General features: G+C 31.0%; 1 protein-coding gene across 2 annotated transcripts in view; it reads left to right on the top strand.

Annotated features, from left to right (window-relative positions):
* SYCP1 (synaptonemal complex protein 1) overlaps nt 1-21533 on the top strand; it is a 109715-nt gene that overhangs the window by 61767 nt on the left and 26415 nt on the right. The window contains exons 21-27 of one of the 2 annotated variants that reach the window (XM_032486975.1): nt 1264-1326; nt 4300-4362; nt 4532-4594; nt 13317-13433; nt 13867-13977; nt 14728-14820; nt 15336-15410. In XM_032486975.1, coding sequence (XP_032342866.1) covers nt 1264-1326; nt 4300-4362; nt 4532-4594; nt 13317-13433; nt 13867-13977; nt 14728-14820; nt 15336-15410 — 585 coding nt within the window. The remainder of the gene's footprint in view (nt 1-1263; nt 1327-4299; nt 4363-4531; nt 4595-13316; nt 13434-13866; nt 13978-14727; nt 14821-15335; nt 15411-21533) is intronic. The other variant, XM_032486976.1, reaches the window with a different exon arrangement.

Genomic DNA, 21533 nt, shown 5'->3' with positions numbered 1-21533 from the left:
AGAGAGTGGGGAGAGAGTGAGTGGAGAGATGATGTGATGGGGGAAAATGAGGGTGGGGAGAAATGAGGATAGATCATTTAAGGCCTCATAAGCTGTATTTAGTAGTCTGAGGTTATTGCAGAGTTTTAACCTGAGAAGAATCATAATTTTATTTACACTTTGGAGAGTTTTCAGATTATTAGAATAGTCCAAAGATGAGATGAACTGTATTTTTAAGGGCTTACAATGAACTGGGAACATTCTAGATTCTTTATATATGTTATCTTATTTAAGTAGATATCATTTTTGTCCTCATTTTATGAATTAGGAAATTGGGCCTCCAAAGAGTTAAAAAATCTCGAAAGACTACATGACAGAAGTGGAAGAGCTGGCTCTCTGACATTCTTTAGACTACATCAAATTTTTTTTCTCAAAAAGCTATTTTGTCTTTCAGTTTCATATTTATAAGTTAAGTTCAACCAGAAAAAATGAATTTAATATCCTAAAGACTTGGTATGTAATTCACTACTTTAAAATTTATATCAGAGGCTGCTTTAAAACACTCATCTTGTCAGTGTGGGGAAGAACATGAATTTAATGTTTAATGTAAAATAAAAATATTTCACTAAGAACTTAAATTTATTTTACCAGTGTAGAAAATATTAATGAATTAAGAAACAGAAAAAAGAAAACCAAAATGCAAGATAAGTTGTTAGCATGTTGAAGCTTTCCATGGTCTGATTTCAATTTACCTATTGAAACAGTTTCCTGGGAAGAATCCAAGTTGAAAATATTTCTTGGATATTTTGCCTGACACTGAAATTCATTATGCTTCCCCCCTCCCCAATCTACTACCTTAGTTCAGACGTTATTTCATCAGACTTTATCTTTCTGAGCTTCTGTTTTCTCATTTCTAAAATGGGGATAAAATACCTATTTTTTCTATAATATTAGGTTGTTACAAAGTTAAGTTTAACAGATGTTTCTGAAAGACATATGTAAGAGATTATAAATATTTATATATAAGAATATTTAAAAATCCAGTATAAACTGGGAAAGCTAATAAAATATTGCAAAGTGATACTAGGATAAGGTAAGGATGATGGGTTTTAACATATAGACACAAAAACAATTTCTCTTTTAGGAAAGGATAGTGAAATAAACTGGAAGAGTTTTGTAGAAATATAAGACTAAGCTTTATAATTCCATTTCTAAAAGATACTCAAAGAAGAAAATAGAAATTCTGTTAACATTTTAAATCTGATGTCAAATAATATTTTTTAGGCTCGAAGCATTGAATGTGAAGTTGTAAAAAAAGATAAACAAATGAAGATATTAGAAAACAAGGTATTATCAAATGCAAAAAATGTTCGGGAATAGAGGCTTTGTAACAGTATATGTATGACTAGATTTGGGCCAACCTTTACATTGTCCTGTACAAAGAAATCTCAATTCTACTTTGAAGGCTTTTAGGAATAGTTTAGGATTTTTACTGCAGGTGTCTTTGAAGAGGCTCTGGGTTTAGAGTTTCGCACAATGCTTCAAAGAGCAAAGCTTCATTAAACTGTTCTTGAGGTATCTCTTCCCTTTCCCCAGATTTCATGCTCTCAGCAGCTGCATTTGTTGTGGATATCTTAAGAGTAGCAAGATGCTTTTAAAGATCATTCTTATATATCTCTGTCATTCTTATCATTAGGGGAGCTGCAGAAAAATGTCCGCTTTCTTTATGTGTTTCTGCTGCCTAGCTGGCCATATCAATTCACTTTCCCTTCTCTGCTCCTCACCATACATTTGTCCTAAACTTGACCTTCTGTATATGAGTTAGTGCGTAGTCCTTTGGAAAGTAGAGTTCACTTTCTGAAGTTCTGACCTCTAATAATTAATACCGTTTTCTTCTACCTAGAATTCTGGTGAATAAAATTCTTTGTTTTTATGCATATGAATTATTTTACTTAAAAATGAACTGTGATAGTTTAAAATCTTTTCAAAAATTTTTGGGCATTCCACTAAATAAATCTTAATTAGTCCTAAATTTGGAGATTTTTAAATTTAAAAGGATTGAAAACTTAAGTTACTTTAATTTTCATTAGTTTATTCAGAAAGAAGGGAGAGTGAGATGGGACAGTCAAAATGACAGATGGGACAGTCAAAATGACATTCAAAGTTGATAGATCTGCTGTCATTATCCTTTTAGTAAAATAGACAGTTTTTTAAACTGTAATAATCCTAGTTATAAAAATTTTTTTAATGTATAGTAATGTCAGTTATAAATACGGTTTTTTAGGAAAAGCTGAGTGGGAGAAAAGTATAGTCATCAACATGAACTCTTAAAAGAATAAATTTTGATGGTCTGAATAATAGAGAAATACATAAAACATGTGCTTTCTGGGGCAAAGTTATAATCTGGTGATAATTCAAACTGATATTTTAAAAATTTGTTCAGCATTCATTTGGTAAGGCCAAAAAGTAACTGATTTTCTTTATTGAGTTTTAAATTTCAATTACATTTTTCATTACTGAAGTTTTAACTAGTTCTTTTTAAAATTTTCTCAACCGTCTTTTATGGTCTCTCATTTCTTTTTCATAGTTTTAAGCCTTTAATTTTAAAAAATATTAAAATATTTAAATTTGATATTCTTTTTCTGGTAATTTCAATATCTGAAGCCTTTTCAGGTCTGTTTTGCTATTTGTTCTTTTTGCTGACTTTTACTCTTTGAGCTTTATTTCTCTGTGTTTTGATTCCTTGGAATTTTATCTGTGGTAATTCTTTGAGGTTTGTATTTAAGTTGATATCCTCCCAAAAAGATTTTCTTGGGGGCACTACTAACTAGGAACCATTTTAAATTAAAATCTCCATTTGAAGTTTTTGGAGATCATAGAGATAGTATGAGTTCAGTATGAATCCCCCATTATAAGGCCATCTCATGGCTACAAATTTTAAGGGACAATTTTTTATGCCTTTCACTCCGGGCCAGGATCAGGATAGAGGAGTTTCCTTACTGTACCCTTCTGTGTGGCAGATTTATTTCTTGTTTACACTTTCACCAAGTAGGTAGTCTTTTGAGTTTGTAACTTTATGCAGGGTTGTCTTAATGGATTCTGTGCCTTTAGTGAGCTCTGCGTGTTATCTCCTATCTCCTGTACCCTAGTAGTTTCAGCAGATAAACTTAGATCAAATGCTGGCTTTGGTGCCAACCCCAAATCTACTATTACTATACTTTAAATTTGTGATTTCAAGTAAGCAGATTCCTTTTTTCCAAGATATTTACTTTTAAATTATTTTTATTAAGAAGGTTATTCAGAGTATCTAGGTAGCTTTTCTGTCAAAAATGGAAATCCTTGATTTAGTTTTTAATAAATAAAAATTGTATACACAAATAATTTCACCTGCTAATATGTTTATACCAGCCAAATTGATATAAAAATCAGTAAAATGTTCCTCACTTTTCTGTAGCTTTTCTTCTTTTAGTTTTCTTTTGAGTTTTCTGAAATAGACCATTGAAGGGCACATTAAAATTTAGATGAAATAAATCACTTGTAAATAGCAGGGTCATATCTTACTCAGTTTCAGAATAGTAGCTGACTGTGACTGCACATGACTGTTGCAAGGAGAATATTTAACACAGTATTTTGTGCTAATTAGGGAGATTAAAAAATTTTTTCCCATTGGAATTTCTTTCTACTTTGATGGACATTAGAACAAATTATATATCTGTGATGTTTTAGGACTCTTTAGAAATCTGTGCTGCTTTTATGGTACTCCAAATATTTCTTGGGCCTAATACCTCTTAATCCAATTCTACATGTGTACCAAGTGAAATAGTCCCTTAAAGTGAAATATAAAAAATTGATTTAGCTGATATTCCTGAAAGAGGAATTAGAAAGTAGTTAGGAGAAATAGAGTATCACATTATTCCCCTTTCCCAAATGTAATAAGTTTAAAGAGATCTCAGAAATAATAAATAGAGAATAATGAATAAGGAAAAAGACAAATTACAGTTAATCTTACTTCTGGCTGGCTTTTGAAAACCCAATTAATTATATAAGTCAGCTCAGTGTATGGGATTGATTAAGAGGCACATTTTTCTTTAGAGTAGTTGAATTCACATGTTCTTTAAGTAGATTAAGACTTTAAGAATTTCAAAATTGTACTGAGATAATCTATTAAAATTTGTACTTGTTCGCATAATTTTGACATTAATGGAATTATTTAATGACATGATTTTTGAAGTGATTGGTATGTTGATGTTTTTGTTAGTCTGAAATTATTTATTTTGACTGGAATATTGAATAAAATTTTAATTTCTCATGATTTTTTAGTGTAACAATTTAAGGAAACAAGTTGAAAATAAAAGCAAGGTTATTGAAGAGCTCCAGCAGGAGGTATGTACTGATTCACAAAATCAAACTATTTAAAAAAAATTTTTTTTTTACTACAGTTTTAGTGAATAATGCTTTTTTTTCCTTTAGCAATTTTAATTTAAGTCAGTGGCGGTGTAAGTTTGAATCATTTTGGTATTAAATTTAATTCTTTATTTTGAACTTTTAACAGAATAAGACCTTAAAAAAAAAGAGTACAGCAGAAAGCAAGCAACTGAATGTTTATGAGACAAAGGTATTTGGAATCTTTATTTTTGTTTTTAAAATACAAGTACATAGATGAGAATTTAGGAATTTTAACCTCCTTATACTGTAGCAGTTATTTTCAAACATTGTCTTTTGAGATTGTGGAGATCAATCTTTGTAATTGTAATAGAGTGCACATCTGTGGTTTAGCTGTGTTAAAATCGTCTAAGCAACTTAAAATATATGTATGTGTGTGTGTGTGTGTATGTCTGTGTGTGTGTATGTCTTCGTATTTCTTACCCCATACATTGAAAATTGAAATTGAGTAGGTTTGGGGAGAAGCCTTGAAATTGTTAGTCTGGATACAAAAACTATACCAAACTATATGCTCCCTACAAGAGATAGACTTTATTTAATATAAAGATACGAGGAAATTGAAAATAAAAAGATGAAAAAAATATATACTATATACCAGGCAAGTAGGAAGAATAGAGAAGCTGGAATGACAATTTTAATAAAACATAAAGTAGATTGAAATACAAGGAGTATTATCAAAGATCCAGAGGGGCATTTGATAATGACAAAAGTACCAATTCATCAGGAAGATATAATAGTCATGGATCTGTTTGATCTTAATGGCAGAGCTTCAAAATACATAAAGAAAAAACTTAAAAAAGTAAAATGAGAAGTAGAGAATTTCATAATTATAGTTGGAGGTTGTAATACCCCTCTTTCAGCCATTGATGCAACTAGAAAAAAAATTGGTAAGAATACAGAAAATCTGAACAATACTATTAATTCCCTTGACTTAATTGACATTTGTAGGACATTTAGCTACAACTGTAAATTCTTTAGAAGTGCACATAGAATGTTTACCAAGATAGACCATATGCTAAGCCATAAAGCAAGTCTCTATACATTTAAAAATAATAACATCTTATAGAGTATATTCTCTTACTACAACAGGATTAAATTAGAAACGAGTAACCATAAGATGTATCTAGAAAAGCCTAAATATTTGGAAATTAAACATTACACTAGTAAATAATTCATGGGCCAAAGAAGAAATCACAAGGAAAATTAGAAATTACTTTAAAGGCAATGATCATAGAAATACAATGTATCAAAATTTGTGGGATACAACTAAAGCAGTTTTGTAGGGAAATTTATAAACAGTGTAAAGAAGAAATGACCTAGGTTTTCATCTAGATACTGAAAAAAAGGTGAGCAAATGAAACTCACAGAAAACAGACCAAAGGAAATAATAAAGATGAGAAGAGAGAGCAAAGAAATAGGTGAGATAAAGAGAAAAATTAAGGAAGTCAAAAGTTGAGTCTTTGAAAATATTAATAAAATTGTTTAGCCCCTAGCAGGATTGATTACAAAGAGAGAGAGAATAAAACTCACTGAAGTCAGGAATAAAATAGGCCATGACCATATAGATATGGTAAATATTAAAAGGTAACAAGGGAATGTCATGGACAATTTTATACCAATAAATTTGAAACTTAGAAGAAATGGGCAAATTTCTTTGAAAACCTAGCTCTCAAAAACTGACACAAGATGAGGTAGAAAATCTGAAGAGACATATATCAGGGAAATTGAATTTGTTCAAAAATTTTCTAGAGAAAAATCCAGATCTGGGAAGTTCTCACTGGTGAGTTCTAACAAACACTTCAGGAAGAGGTAATAGCAGTCTTCCACAAACAAATTCTTTCAAAAAATAGAAGAGGAAGAACAATTCCCAACTAGTTTTTGCTACCAAATCTTGATAAAGATATTGCAGGAAAAAAAAATTACAGACCAGTATCTCTTATAAATATAGATATAAAACCCTTAACAAAATATTAGTAAATATAATCTAGCAATATATTAAAACCATGTTACATTGAATAAGTGAGGTTTTAGAAATGTAAGTCTGGTTTAAGAAACCAACAGAGTAATTTACTATATCAAGTAATAAAAAAGAAAAATCATTAAATTAGCTCAAAGGTTGCAGAAAAAGCATTTGATGAAATAAAATGCTTATTTTTGTTTTGTTTTGTTTTGAGTAAAAGTAGATTTATTTAGAGAGATGTATATGAGGGTGGGGGGTTTGGTTAAGGTAGAGGTAGATACACACTCCATAGACAGAGTGCAGGCCTTCTTGGAAGGCAAGAGAGAAGGGTGACTGCGAGGTGCGGTGTTGATAGTTTTTATATGCTAACAAGTGAGAATAACTGGAACTGCTTTGAGGAATGGGTAGGGACTCTCAGGAATTGGGCCACTGCCCTCTCTTTGACCTTTCATGTTTAGCTTCAGAGCTGTCATGGCGCTTGTGGGTGTGTCATTTACCATACTAGTACATTACAATTTGTATAATAAAGTTCAAGGTCCATTGGAGGTCAAATCTCCTGCCATCTTGGGTCCTCCAGGTCTCCTGGGAGTTGACTTTTCCACCATCTTGGTGCTAATTACTGTGAAACCCTTATTCTTGATAAAAATTTTCAACAAACTTGGAATAAAAGGAGACCTTATCAGTCTAAGACAGAATATCTACAAAATATCTAAAGCTCACATCATACTTAATGATGAAAGACTGAGTCCTTTCTCATTAATATCAAAAACAGTGTCTGCTCTTACCACCCCTTTCAACATTGTATTGGAGGTTCTAGCTAGTCCATTAAGCCAAGAAAAAAAAAATAGTTATATTGATTGTAAAAGAATATGGAAAACTGATTCTTCTTAAGTGATGTGATTGTCTACATTGAAAATTCTGAGGTTTCTACAAAGTCACTAGTATGCTGGTAAGTGAACTAGCAACATTCATAAAAATATGATAAATTAGACTTAATCAAAATCTGAAAGACCTGTTTATCAAATGGTATAATTAAGAAAATAAATAGGCAAGGTACAAGGAAGGTGAAAAAACTGATAAAAACATTTTTTTTTGACAAACTACATATATGAAGAACTCTTAAGACTCAACACTGAAAGACAAATATTCCAATTCAAAATGGGCAAAAGACAACAGCAAATAATTTGATTTAAAAATGGGCAAAGAGACTTGAATAAATATTTCTACAAATAAAATATATTAATGGCCAATAGGTACATGAAAAAATGCTCAACATCACTAATGATTAGGGAAAAGCAAATCAGAACTACAGTGAGATGTCACTTTATATCCATTAGGTTGGGTACTACTGAAAAAAAAGAACATAACAAATTATGGTGAAATTACAGAGAAATTGAAATCCTTAACGCTGTTGGTGGGATGTCAAATGGTGCTGTTGCTATGAAAAGTAGTCTGGTGGTTACTCAAAAAATTAAAAATAGAATTAGTATATAATCCAGTAATTCCACTTCTGGGAATATACCTAAAGAATTGAAAGCAGAGTCTGAAAGAGATATGTGTACCCCAATGTTGATAGCAGCATTATCACAATAGGTGAAAGGTGGAAGCAACTCAGTGTTCATTGACTGATGAGTGAACAATGTGTAGTATATACATACAATGGAATGTTACTCAGCCTTAAGAAAGACGAAAATTCTAATATATGCTACAGCATGGATAAACCTTGAGCACATAAGCTAAGTGAAATAAGGCAGTTACAAAAAGACAAATATTATGTTATTCTACTTACATGAGGTACCTAGAGTAGTCAGATTCATAGGCTAATGAATGATGGTTGCCAGGCATGGTGGGGAGGCGAGTGGGGAGTTGTTGTTTAATAGGTATGGAGTTTCAGTTTCATGAGATAAAGCATTCTGGGGATTGGTTGCATAGCCATATAAAAGAATTGTATGGTTTAAAAGGATTACGATGGTAAATTTTACGTTATGGGCATTTTACCATAATAAAAATAAAGTGGGCAAAAGACTTGAATAGATACTTCACAAAGGACATATTACTGATGACTAATTAGCTCATGAAAAAATATTCAACAGTATTAGTTATAAGAAATAAAAATAAAATCACAATGGGCTATCACTACACCCCTAAGCAGGACTAGCCACATAATTCGCAAGGCTCAGTGCAAAATGCAAGGTGGGGTACATAGTTCAAATAATAGTAAAAATTTCAAGATGGGCTGGAAACCAATTCCAGGGCACTGTATGACTACACAGGGCTCAAACCTATGAAACTGGGCCCTGCCTAAAAGGATGACTGAAATTGAAAAGACCATTAACACCAAATGTTAGTGAGGATATGGATTAACCAGAACTCTCATACATTGCTATTAGGAGTGTAAAATAGTATAGTCACTTTGGAAAATGTTTGGTTATTGCTTATAAAACTAAACATAAATCTACTCTATGACCTATCAATTTTCCTAGATATTTACTTAAAAGAAATGAAAACTTGTCCACTAAAAGTCTTGTACAAGAATGTTTATAGAAGCTTTATTCATGATGATAAAAAGCTGAAAACAATTCAAATGTCCATTAATAGGAGACTAGATAAACAAATTTGTTATATTCACACAATGGAATATTACTCAGCAGTTAAGAAAAAGACTTATTGATACCTGTAGGAACATGGATGAATCTCAGACCATGCTGAGGAAAATAATTCATATATGAAGAGAATATATTTGGCATGATTCCATTTAAATGAAGTTTCAGAGTAGACAAACCAATTTATAGAAAAAGAAAGTAGAACATTGGTTGCCTCCAGAGAGTGGGGTTTAGACTGCAAAAGGACATGAAGGAACATTCTGGGATGGTGAAAATAACCTATGTATTTTTTTTTTATTGAAGTATAGCCAATTTACATTTTTAATATATCTTGATGTTGTCAATACATGATTGTATAGACATTTGCCAAAGCTCATCAAACTGTACAGTTAAAATTGTTAATTTTATTGCATGTAAATTTTATCTCGATAAATTTGAATTCATTGGTGAGGTCTGGCCTAGAATTTTCTTTGTGGGAAAGCTTTTAATTTCTGAAACAATTTCATCAATAGTTATAATATTATCTAGTTGTCCTGTTTCTTCAAAGAAATTTTTATTGAAGTATAATTGACTTACAATATTGTATTAGCTTCATGTGTATAACATAGTGATTTGATATTTTTGTGTATTACAAAATGATCATAATAAATCTAGTTGCCATCTGTCATCATATAAAGTTATTGCAATATTATTGACTATATTCCCTATGCTGTACTTGATATCCCTGTGACTTATTTATTTTATAACTGGAAGTTTGTACCTGTTGATCTCCCTCATCTGCTTCATTCATCCCCTCACCCACCTCCCCTCTGGCAGCCGCCATTTTGTTCTGTGTATCTATGTGTCTGCTTCTGTTTTGTTTTGTTGGCTCATTTGCCTTGTTTTTTAGATTCTGCACACAAGTGAAACTTTATGGTATTTGTCTTTGTCTGACTTATTTCACTTAATATAATATCCTCTAGGTCCATACATGTTGTCACAAGTGGCTAGATTTTATTCTTTTTTATGGCTGAGTAATATTCTGAGTAATATATGTTATATATATATATTTATATATGTTACATATATATATAATACACATTTATCAATTCATCTGTTGATGGACATTTAGGTTGCTTCTATATCTTGACTATTGTAAATAATGCCGCAGTGAACATAGGGGTGCAATATATTTCAAATTATAATGTTTTTGTTTTCTTCAGAAAAGTACCCAGAAGTGGAATTGCTCATAATATTGTAGTTCTCTTTTTAATTTTTTGAGGAACTTCCGTACTGTTTTCCATAGTGGCTGTACCAATTTACATTTCTACTAAGAGTACATTAGGGTTCCCTTTTCTCCACATCCTCATCAACACTCAGTATTTGTAGTCTTTGATGATTCTGAAGGTGTGAGGTAATACCTCACTGGGTTTTGATTTGCATTTCCCTGATGGTTAATAATGTTGCCCATCTTTTCATCTTCTTGTTGGCCATCTGTATGTCTTTTTTGGAAAAATTTCTCTTCCAGTTCTCTGCCCATTTTAAAATTAAGTTGTTTGTTATTTTAATGTTGAGTTGTATGTGTTCTTTGTATATTTTGGATATTAACCCCTTATCAGATAATATCGTTTAGAAACATTTTTTCCCATTCAGTAGAGGGCTTTTCGTTTTCTTGATAGTTTCCTTCTCTGTGCAAAAAGCTTTTTAGTTTGATTCCCATTTGTTTATTTTTGCTTTTATTTCCATTGCCTGAGAAGATATATCCAAAAAAAATCAGTGTCAAAGAGCATACTGCCTATGTTTTTTCCTAGGAATTTTAGTTTCAGGTCTTATATTTAAGTCTTTAATCCATTTTTAGTTAATTTCTATATATGGTGTGAGGAAGTAGTCCAACTTGATTCTTTTGCAGGTAGCTGTCTACTTTTCCCAATACCATTTATCGAAGAGACTGCCTTTTCCCTGTTTATATTCTTGCCTCGTACTGTAGATTGATTGATCATTTAAGTGTGACTTATTTCTGGGCTCTCTACTCTGTTCCATTGATCTGTGTGTCTGTCTTTGTGCTTGCTGTTTTGATTAATGTAGCTTTGTAGTACAGTTTGAATGAGGGAGCATGATACCTCCAACTCTGTACTTTTCCAAGATTGTTTTGGCTATCTGGGGTCTTTTGTAGTTTCATCCAAATTTTAAAATTATTTGTTGTAGTTTGCTGAAAAATGCCATTGGTATTTTGATAGGGATTGCAAATGAATCTGTAGATTTTCTTGGTAATGTGGTCATTTTAACAATATTAATTCTTCCAGTCCATGAGCTTGGTATATATTTCCATTCTTTTGTGTCATCTTCAGTTTCTTTCATCCATGTTTTGCAGTTTTCTGAGTACAAGTCTTGTACTTCCTTAGTTAGATGATTCCTAGGTGTTTTATTCTTTTTGATTTGATTGTAAACAGGACTGTTTTCTTAATTTCTCTTTCTGATCATTCATTGTTAGTGTTTTAGAAATGTAACAGATTTCTGTATGTTAACTGTGTATCCTGTTATTTCTTCAGTTTTGGTAAATAATATTTTGGGGAAGTTTTGCCTAGTTCATCTACATTTTCTATAGTTTAAAAATTGTAGCATTTATAGTAATGTCCTCTTTTCAATCCTGATGTTGGTTATTTATGCCTTTTGTTGTTCTTGATCAAACTTACCAAGTGTTAATCAATTTTGGAAGTTTTTAAAAAACACAACTTTTAGCTTTTTTGATCTTCTCTGTAGGGTGCTTGTTTTTATTTCATTAATTTCTCTTCTTTATTATTTCCTCCTAATTTTGTTGTTTTTTTCTTTATGTTCTTTTTCTAATTTGAGATGAATTCTTTGATCATTAATTTTCAGTCTTTCTAATGTACACATTTTAAGGCTATACATTTCATTCTAAGCTTTGTTGTAGTTGTATATCACAGGTTTAGATACATAATGAATTAGTATTGCTAGGTTCAGTACCCTCCTATATTTCTCAATTTCTAAGCTTAAGGATATGTTATGTTTTTGTTACGGATTTCAAACATAATTGCATTGTAATTAGAGAACACACTCTGGCATAACTTCAGTACTCTGAAACTTTTTGACACTTGCTTAATGGCCCAATATACAGTCACTTTTTGTAAACATTCCTCATGTATCTGAAAATAATATGTATTCTACAGTTGTTGGGTGAAGTGTTCCATTTGGTCAAGATTAAAGTCCTATTTAAACTTCTGCATCTTTATTGATTCTGTATCTTTACCGATTTTTTTTATTTTATTACTTGACTGAGATTGATGTGTTAAATAATCTCACATGATGATTGTGGATTTCTATTCTTCATTGCAGTTCTGTCAGTTTTTCTTTTAATGCCTCATTATTAGGTGCATATTATTTATAATACATGCAATTTTTACTATACAATGTGGAACTTTATATGTATACTTAATATATATTCTTCTATATCTATATATAGTAGAACTTCTTTTTTTAATAATAAAGATCCCCCTTTATCTATGTAGTAGTGTTTTCTTGCCTTAGAGAATAATTCTTCTATACAAATTTTCTTCTTAGTGTTTAGTGTATGCATAGTATTTTTAAAAATCTGTTTACTGTTATGCTTTCTGTATCTTTGTGTTTTAATTTTGTCTCTTATAAACAACATATAGCTGGAGTTCATAATTTTATACACTCTGACAATTTTGTCCTTTTTACTAGTACATTTTAGCCTCATAATACATAATCTTTGTATTTCATGTCTAACTTATATGCTGTCATACTCTTATTATTGTCACATATTTTAATGAAGTTTTTTATAAGTGTTTTGTATTATCCAGGAAGAAGGAGAGAATAGAGTGAATTGGGAAGAGGCAATAAATGCTAAGAATATTTAGAATTGATGAAGTACATGAATTCATAGGTGTATGAATATGTCCAAACTCATCAGACTGTGTACATTAAATATGTGTATTTTTTTTGTATTTAAGTTATACCTCAACAAAGCTTTTTTAAAATGCCTTTTCTTTGAATCACATGGGTGTTCTGTCCAAGTGGAATGGTAACTTATTGTAATAAAACAGCAAACTGAGACTAAATAATTTAAATATTGTTGAGAAATTCATTAAAAATAAAAATGCGGCTTCTTTTAAAATATTACTTGTAAAGACTACGTATTTTAGGGGAAAAGATAGATTTTGTGAAAGCACATCTCACTATATGATAAATGTAAGGGAAATGATCCAACCATAATACTCATGAATAAATCATCTTTTAAGATTCAGAATATAGAACATTTTCAGGTAATCTGTACCATTTACTAATGTTCATGCTATTTTCTTTAATCAAAGGTCAGTAAATTAGAGTTAGAACTAGAAGGTGCCAAACAAAAATTTAAAGAAATGATTGACAGCTATCAAAAAGAAATTGAGGCCAAAAAGCTATCAGAAGAAAATCTTTTGGGAGAGGTAGGAAAAACTAAATGTGTCTGAGAATTTGTTATACTAAAATCTGATATTTGTATGTTACCATTTTAAAAGAAAAGTATTAATTCTTAATTTTAAAATCATGATTCTTTAGAAGATTTAATAAGTTTATATTAGGGATAATTAGTTTTTTAAATAGAAGCTATTGAAAAGTATCCTTGTTATTTTAAGTATTTGAGTATTATATAATTATTTTGGAAAGATTAAATGATCTTTACAGTGTTATACTGTCATCTCACTTGATAGAATACCCTAACTAAAATAAACCAAAACAGTAATGCATTTTCTACTTGGCTTTCCTAATTTCCTGTTGTTTGATTTTTTGCATATTAATTTTTTGCATATTCAGTTTAGCGTTTAAGTTAAATTTGTTTTTTGTACATTAACTAAAAAATACTTTAAATTTATTTAATAGGTTGAGAAAGCAAAAGTAATAGCTGATGAAGCAGTAAAATTACAGAAAGAAATCGATACGCGATGTCATCATAAAATAGCTGAAATGGTAGCACTTATGGAAAAACATAAGGTAATTTTTTTCCTTTTGTGTAATGAAAGTTATTAATTGGAGCCATATTTATGCATAAAATGGTAAAATATAGCATTCTGAGTTGTCTGAGAAAATTATTGCCTGTGCAACAATGACTAATTATATATAGCTGGAATATCCTTTATCTCTTACTTCTCCAAATCTTAACCACACAAAGCTGAGCTTAGGTGTCGCTTGAAAAATCTCTCCTTATCATATTGAATGGATAGAAGTAATCACTCTTTTTTTTTAAATTTTCATAGTAGTCTCTTACAACATTTTCTAACTTATAGTTATTTAAGTACATATCTAGGATATATGAATCGTTAATATTTGTATCCTCTATCTGTGTCTAACACATACTAGGCTAAACAGTAATAAATAGGTGAAAAAATTTAATGCTTGTTGTATTTGTGAGTGTGCTCTGTTTTTTTCTGTTTATATGTATTTTTATTGAAGTATAGTCAGAAGAATATTTTATAATTGTTGTTTGTTGTTTTAAAGTAATTATTCTGTTAGGGAATTAATAAGTGGGTTAGGTTATTTCTAAGACAGTTATCTATGTTTTTTTGGCTTTATTGTTAGAATTAAATAATGTAATTGAAAAAACTTAAAAATATGTTCAAATATATATTACTGAGTTCATTAACATCATTTTCTACAAATATTAAATGCATAAGGATACCAGTCTTATTAAACATAATCTTTTGGGTTCTAATGTACCTAAAATGGTTTCTCTTTTTAATATAGCACCAATATGATAAGATTGTTGAAGAAAGAGATTCAGAATTAGGACTTTATAAGAGCAAAGAACAAGAACAGTCATCAATGAAAGCATCTTTGGTGAGAACAAATAGGAATAGGATTTTCATGTCAACATGGCTGGTAGTAAAGAATAATAAATAAAACCATAATTTTTGAGCTATAGAATCAAATAATCATAGATCTGAAAGGGATGTTATAAGTGTCTTATAGGTAGGTAGTTTTCCATTCTATTTTTGAAACAGTAGAGGGAACTTATTTTTTCAAATGAAAAGTAATAAATTCCAGTCACAGATAAATTTTGGGCACTGATCGAGATTGGGAAAGGAGGGGTGGGATAGATTGGAGAGGGTGAGGAGGAGAGATATAAATAATGTTAAATATTTCTTTAGAGCAAACTAAAATTTGTCTAAATGGAATCTTTAGTATGCTCATCTAGCAGCCTTCACATGAGTAAGTTTTTTAAAAGTGTATATATTTTACGATTGAATTTATTTCCCTGTAAAACTAAATTTTTTGGAAACAGTAGTTTACACTTTCATTGTTTTGAGAAATATATGGATGCGTTTATAAACTTCATGTTTCTTTTTCTTTAGGAGACGGAACTATCCAATCTCAAAAACGAACTTTGGTCTGTTAAGAAACAACTTAAAATAGAAAGAGAAGAAAAAGTAGGTTTTGTGGCATTTTAGATAACGTAATGTTAAGTTTTAGGTGTAACTTTAAGTTTTTATAAACATGTCATATTAGAAAATAATAGGATAAATTTCAGTAGGGGTAAAAAAATATAATTTTCCCCATTACCTTTTTTTAGAAGTATTTAGCATATTCCCTTGTTTGAATATGAAACACATAAATATAGGTATGCTTTAAGAGTAAAAGTGCTTTTATATATAAGTATTTGAGAAATATTGTTTCATGTATTATAAAGTGCTTATATATTTGGGTGTGATTTTTAGCTATTGGTCACATTTCAGAAAAAATTAATGTCATATTTGTATAGTGTTTTGGAATTTGCAAAGTGATTGACTCACATCTTAAAGTGAAAAATACTATTTTTTTCTTTTTCTATGACAGCTCACTGCTGAGTACCCTACTTACCTAATTTAATTCTTACAACAGTGCTATAAGCAATACTTATTGTTATCTCCGATTTTCCAGAGGTTAGGTTATTTATTAAAGATCACATAATAAAAAAGTAGAATGGCCTAGAGTTCAAATCTAGTTCTATTTTGCATGATGCCAAATCCTGTTCCCTTAATCACTCTGCAACATATCTAGAGAACATTCGCTTTCAATTTCAAACCTCTGTGCATTTGTTTACTTTGTTTCCTGCATTTAATTCCTTTCTTCCCCTATGGAAAATCTCACATATCTTTCATCTTGCAAAGGTGAGCTGACTGTATATAAATATTCTCATAGCGCTTTGTTCCTGCATTAAAATAGTTAATGTCACTCGTGTCCCATTATATCTGAAGCACCTCAAGGGCTAGGATTATGTCTTATTTATCTTTGTCTTTCCTTTGCTTGAGCACAGCGCTTTGAAGATTTTCTGTTTTTAATAAATGTTTGTCAAAGAAATGACTGAGTGACTTTCACTTCACCCTGCAATAACATATATACTTACCTTTATCCTGTTTCAGTAAAAGAGGACTAGTACTTCCTGTATTAAACTATTCCTGATGTTCCATTTTTTCAGTTTTATTAAGATACAATTGACAGCACTGTGTAAGTTCAAGATGTATAGCATAATGATTTGACTTACACATAAAATGATTACTGTAATAAATTTAGTTAACATTCATCATCTCATGTAGATTAAAAAAAAGAAAAAAAAGTTTTTTCCTCGTGATGAGAACTCTTAGGATTTACTTTCTTTATAACATTCAAATATATCATACAGTAGTGCTAACTATAGTAATCGATTTTACATTATATCCCTACTACATATTTGTCTTATAACTGGAAGTTTGTACGGTTTGCCCATTTTCATCCAGTTTTCCATCTCCCCAACCACTGCCTCTGGTAACTACAAATTTGATCCCCTTTTCTGTGAATTTATTTGTGTTTTGTTTTTTCAGATTCCACATATAAATGATACCATGAAGTGAGATATCATGTAGTATTTGTCTTTCTCTGAATTATTTCATTTAGCATAATACTGTCAAAGTCCATCCATGTTGTCACAAATGGAAGGATTTCCTTCTTTTTATGGTTGAATAACATTCTAATACACACACACACACCACTTTCTTTATCCATTCATGTATCAGTGAGTGGACACTTAGATTGTTTCCATGTTTTAGCTATTGTGAATAATGCTACTTGGAGGTGTAGGTATCTCTTCAACATTGTGATTTCATTTCCTTTGGATGTAGTCTCAGAAGTAGAATGGCTGGTTTATATGATAGTTCTATTTTTTAATTTTTTAAAAAGAATCTTCCTGCTGTTCTCCATAGTGGCTGAACCAATTTACATTCCTACCAACAGTGCACAAGAGATCTTTTTTCTCCATATCCTCACCAGCATTTATCTCATCTTATTTGATAATAGCCATTCTAACAGTGTGAGGTAATAATATCTCATTGTGGTTTTGGCTTGCAGTTCCCTGATGATCAGTAATGGGTTGGACACTCTTTCATGTGCTTGTTGGCCATTCATATATCTTCTTTGGAAAAATGTCTGTTCAGGTTCTTTGAATTGTATGAGTTCTTTACACATTTTTTTATATTAACCCCTTATCAGATATATGGTTTGCAAATATTTGGCAGTGTTGTGCATAGTTGGGAAAGCTAGGTGCTCACTCTCATGTTCTCACTTTCCCCCATGGGAAAAATTGCTGGCTGAGAGGGTCTCTCTTGGCACTGCGCTCTATTGTCTTAGGAGAGGGGATGACATGGGTAAAATGAAACTGTTCCTCTTATCTTTGAACTTCCACAAAGGTACTCTCACCTGTGGATGATTGTCAAAATCTGTGTTCTTCATGGGAATGGTGGTAAAAACGCCTATTGTGCCATTTTGCTGAACTCACAGGCTCCTTTTTCATAATGTAAGCATTTAGTACTATAAATTTCTCTCTCAGTACTGCTTTGGCTGTGTCCCATATGATTTTATATGTTGTGTTTTGTTTTCATTCAGTTCTTATAGTTTTATATTTCTTTGAGACTTTTTTGACCCATGATTATTTAGAAGTTTGTTTTAAAATTTTCATGCGTTCAAAGATTTTCCTGTTGTCTTTCTGTTACTGATTTCTAGTTTGATTTCATTAAGGTCAGAAAACAGTCTTTATGATTTCTGTATTGGTCTGTGGCTGCTGTAACAAAAAATACCATCAATTGAATGGCTTACACAACAAATATTATTTCTCACAGCTCTAGAGGCTGCAAGTCTGAGATCACAGTGGCAGCATGGTAAGGTTCTAGTCAGGGCCCATTTCCTGGCTGTAGATAGTTGCCTTCTTGCTCTGTCCTTACATGACTGAAAGAGAGCTTTGGTTTCTTCATCTCCTTGTAAGGACACTAATCCCATTGTGAGAACTTCATCTCCATGACCCATCCAAATCCAATTATCATCTCCAAATACTGCACCACATTGGGGATTAAGGCCTTGATATGTGAATTTTGGAGGAATACAAACATCCAGTCCATAGAAATTTTATGCTTTTAAATTTGTTGAGGTTTGTTTTATGGCCCAGGATATGGTCTATCTTGGTAAATGATCTATAGATGCTTGAAAGAAATGTTTTTTATGCTGTTGTTGTTGGAGTGTACTGTAAATGTCAATTACATTTAATTAATTGGTTGTGTTGTTTAGATTTTGTATATTTTTGCTGACTTTCTGCATGGTAATTGTTAGTAGCTGAAAAGGGTTTGTTAAAGTCCCCAAATTTGTCTGTTTCTCTACTCAGCTCTGTAAGTTTTTAAAAACAGTTTCATTGATATATAATTTGTGTACTTTACAATCACCCATTTAAATTGTACAACTCAATGGTTTTTAACATATTGACAGTTGTGCAACTATCACTGCTGTGTAGTTTTAGAATATCTGTATCAACCCCCCATCAGCCATTATACCTGCCCCTTTTCCACTGTCAACAAATTCACTAGCTCTGGTCAATCACTAATCTACTTTCTGTCTCTGTTAGGTTTACCTATTTTGGATATTTCACTTAAATAGAATCATATAATATATGGTCTTGTGACTGGCTTCTTTCACTTCACTTAATGTCTTTAAGGTCCATTCCATTTTATTGCTGAATAATACTCTATTACATGGATATACTATGTTCTATTTATCCATTCATCTTGATGGAAATTTGGATTGTTTCCATTTTGACTATTATGAGGAATGCTGTTAAGAATATATGTATACAAGTTTTGTGAGGATGTATGTTTTCATTTTATTTAATTATGTATGTAGGACTAGAATTGCTGGGTAATGTGTCTCTATGTTTCATATTTTAAGCTACTACTCAACTGTTTACTACCATTTTGGATTCCCACTAGCATTGCATGATGATCTCAGTTTTTCCACATCCTCACCAACACTTGTCTTTTTTTGAATTATAGTCATCCGAGTGGGTGTGGAATGGTATATCATTGTTTTGATTTACATTTCTTTAATGGCTAATGATGTTAATCATTTTTTCATGTGCTACTGGCTGTTTGTATATATTTTTGGAGAAATGTCTATTTAGATACTTTGCTATTTTAAAATTAGGTTATTATTGTTGTTACTATTTTTTTAGTATTGAGTTTTAAGAATTCTTTATATATTCTAGTTATAAGTTCCTTATCTATGATTTTCAAATATTTTCTCCCGTTCTTTGAATTGTCTTTTCATTTTCTTGATGGTATCATTTATAGCATAATCTTTAATTTTGATGAACTTCAGTTTGTCTATATGCTCTTTATCAGTTTGAGAAAGTTCTCTTCTGTTCCTAATTTGTTGAGAGTTTTTATCATGAAAAGGTGTTGAATTTTGTTGAATGATTTTTCTGTGTCTATTGAGGTGATCATATGGTTTTGTTTTTTATTCTGTTAGGTGAAGTATTAATTGATTTTCAGATGTTAAATTAATCTTACATTCTTGGGAGAAATCCTTCTTGGTCATGCCATATAATCTTTGTATTCTGCTAGATTTGGTTTGCTAGTATTTTGTTGAAGTTTTTTTGCATCCATATTGGTCTGTAGTTTTCTTGTGCTTAGGCTTCACATCTTTTTATCAATTCAGTGTGAAGCCCTGGAGCCCATGTGTCTGAGAGGAGAAGCTATGTTTATTTATTCATTTTTGTCATTTTCCCAATCTCTCTTCCAAGCTGTATTTCCTCACTCACTAAATTTTATGAGGAAAAAGGTAAGAATATCATGATTTGATATCTATTTACAGGGTAATGAGAAGGGGGCCCACGGATGAGGACAAAATTCACATGGTTTCTCAATAAATCTCTTATTTTTGTGTTTTCTACTCCTTCAGGGGAATCTTTTCTTCTTTCTTAAAATTTTGTCTTTTGATTTTATTTCTAGTATGTTCTATTTATTGACAAGAATAATTAATTCTATATGGATATGATTGTTGTGCTTTCTTTGTCCAGACTAGAGAGACCAAAATGGTAAGAGTTAGTCACTTTTCCTACATTTTCTAGGCCTTTTTTTCCTGGACTGTCTACTTATCCTCTCAAATCTCTTCTTACCGAATTTAGGCATAATAGTGATAATTATTCTCATTATTATATGTGTTCCCTTTCACCAATACCATATAAGTGGTGGTTAGGTTAGGAGCCACATTGAGATAAATCAGCACAACTGTACTCTGTCTTTCATGCCGAACCTACTAGGATCAGAGATTATGGCCTGATAATGACATGTTTCTGTTCAATTTGTTTTTGCCAGTTCTTAACTACTTTCCTTTCCTCCCTCCCTTCATACTTTTTGTTAGTTTAGAGAGAGGAGGATTTTTATAATGTAGCTTTTACTCTTCCACCTTTAACAAGAAGTTTGATCTACTATATCAGTTATTTTTTGACCTCTACTTTAACTTTGTTATATATTTTTTTCTGTTTGATCAATCATGAGCTGAAAGAAAGAGTTAAGGGTTCTATTACTGTTATATTGAACCTCTTGAATTCTCAGCCAGTTTTGCTTTGTGTGTTTTGATGAATACTATTCATTGTGTAAAAGTTTATACTAATTAATTGTTCCTTGGAAACTGTATGCTTTATCTTTGTCCTTTTTGCTTTGCAATCAGCCTTGCCTGAAATTCATGTTGTAACCCTAATTTTCTTTTTGTACTTATTTGTATTATACGTTTTTGTCCATTTCTTACTAACTTTGATTGAGTCTCTAATCTGAGAGTCTTCTTCTTTAATAGCTTACCTTTCCTGGTAGTATTTTTTTGATATGATATGTATTTTTTGAATTATTCTTGCATTTCTGGAATGAACTTCATTTGGTCATGAAATATTTTTTTAATGTGATGCTAGATTCTGTTTCCTAATATTTTTATTTTGTACCCTCATGTTGATATTCGTAAGATACAATGGTTGTAGTTTTGTTTTTTTTTAATCATGGTAAAAATATATACCATCATTAAATTTACCATCATCTTAACACTTTTTTTAAGTGTGCAGTTTAGTAGTTTTAAGCATATACATGTTGTTGTATAGTAGATCTGTAGAACTTTTTAATCTTGCAAAACTGAAACTCTATTATATCTATTGAACACTAATTCCTCTTCCCTTCTTTGTAAACACTTTTTTCTCTGTTTCCATGATTTTAACTGCTTTAGATACTTCT

The sequence above is a fragment of the Camelus ferus genome, chromosome 9 (genome assembly GCF_009834535.1).
Source record: "Camelus ferus isolate YT-003-E chromosome 9, BCGSAC_Cfer_1.0, whole genome shotgun sequence".
Taxonomy (NCBI): Eukaryota; Metazoa; Chordata; class Mammalia; order Artiodactyla; family Camelidae; genus Camelus; species Camelus ferus.
This window is presented reverse-complemented; position numbering and strand designations above follow the sequence as displayed.